At 43.7% G+C, this 1,326-nt stretch overlaps 1 protein-coding gene across 1 annotated transcript; it reads right to left on the reverse strand.

Moving 5' to 3' along the window:
• Positions 1-6: 6 nt before the first annotated feature.
• LOC102295165 (zinc finger protein 239) lies at positions 7-1,118 on the reverse strand (the record flags this gene model as incomplete). Its single annotated transcript, XM_005952475.2, is given in 1 exon segment — positions 7-1,118. A coding segment is annotated over 1 exon segment (962 nt), but the record flags the coding sequence as incomplete, so codon positions are not given.
• Between the last annotated feature and the right edge of the window lie 208 nt (positions 1,119-1,326).

Below are 1,326 nucleotides of genomic sequence, written 5' to 3' on the forward strand. Positions count from 1 at the left end.
TTTTAAAACAAGCAAACAGGAAAGACGAAGTATGTTGACATAACAACTGCATAATGAAGGTTTGTTTACAGCGTTTTTACACTTTCAGGTTGTATTTTCAGTGAGAGTACAGCAGTGACTTTGTATTCCTTCAAATCTTTTTCCGCAAAGTTCACATTATTGCTGTTTCTTTCGGTGGATCCTTTTATGATAATTAAATGCGCCACGAGAAGTGAAGACCTTCCCGCACTGCTCGCAGGAGAAAAGCATTTCTTTTGTGTGGCGGTTCCTGTGCACCTTTAAAGTATCTATTTGAGTGAAACTCTTCCCACACTCCCCACAGCTGTACGGTTTCGTTCCAGTGTGGATGCGTTCATGTGCTGTGCGGTTACCCTGTGAACTAAAAGTCTTGTCGCAGTGTCTGCACTTGTATGGTTTTTCTCCAGTGTGAATACGTGTGTGGCGTCTCAGGTGTTGCCTCAAGCTGAATCTTCTCCCACACTGGTCACATCTGTGTGATTTCTCCCCGGTATGCATAACAACATGCCTTCTAAGGTTAGATGATGAAGAGAAATCTTTACCGCACTGCTCACAGGAGAAAATCATTTCTTTTGTGTGGATGTTCTTGTGGACCTTTAAATTATATAGTAGAGTGAAACTCCTTCCACACTCCACACAGGTGAACGGTTTCACCCCAGTGCGGATGCGCTGGTGATAGACAAGACTCGAAAGCCATGAAAAACTTTTCCCGCACTCACTGCAGCTGTAGGGCTTTTCTCCTGTGTGAACCCTCTGATGATTCTTTAATTCTCCTTGGGTCACAAACCCTTTGTCACATTGCTGACAATGGTGCGGTCTCTCTCCAGTGTGATACCATTGAATGTGAGTCGATAAGTTTCTCAATGAGATAAATTCACTGCCGCACTCCTGACACATATGTGGTTTTTCTCCACTGTGCGTTTTCTTATGAACATTTAGCGTGCGTACTGTTTTGTATGTTTTCTCACACTGATCACAGCTGTACAGTCTTTCTTCAGTGTGACTTTTTTGATGACTCTTTAGTTGCTTCAGGTTGTGGAAAGCCTTCTGGCATTGCTGACATCTGTGTTTTTTCCGCATTTCTTTGCCGGTCTTGTCCTAATTCAACAGAAAAACAAAAACAGATTATAACTCAGGTACTGGCAACATGGTGACACTTCCAGAAGTCAGCAGGGCTCTAGACTAACTTTTTGCCATGGTTGCACTGGTGCGCCTGCACCATTGGTGGAGAGGGCGGTAGCTTACTGGGCTTAAGCCCGGGTTGTTTTTTCAGAAACCCGGGGTCTTTTGGAGTGTAATTTTTTTCAT

Source organism: Haplochromis burtoni, unplaced genomic scaffold (assembly GCF_018398535.1).
Source record: "Haplochromis burtoni strain Fernald_Lab_line unplaced genomic scaffold, NCSU_Asbu1 Contig_1646, whole genome shotgun sequence".
NCBI classification, from domain to species: domain Eukaryota; kingdom Metazoa; phylum Chordata; class Actinopteri; order Cichliformes; family Cichlidae; genus Haplochromis; species Haplochromis burtoni.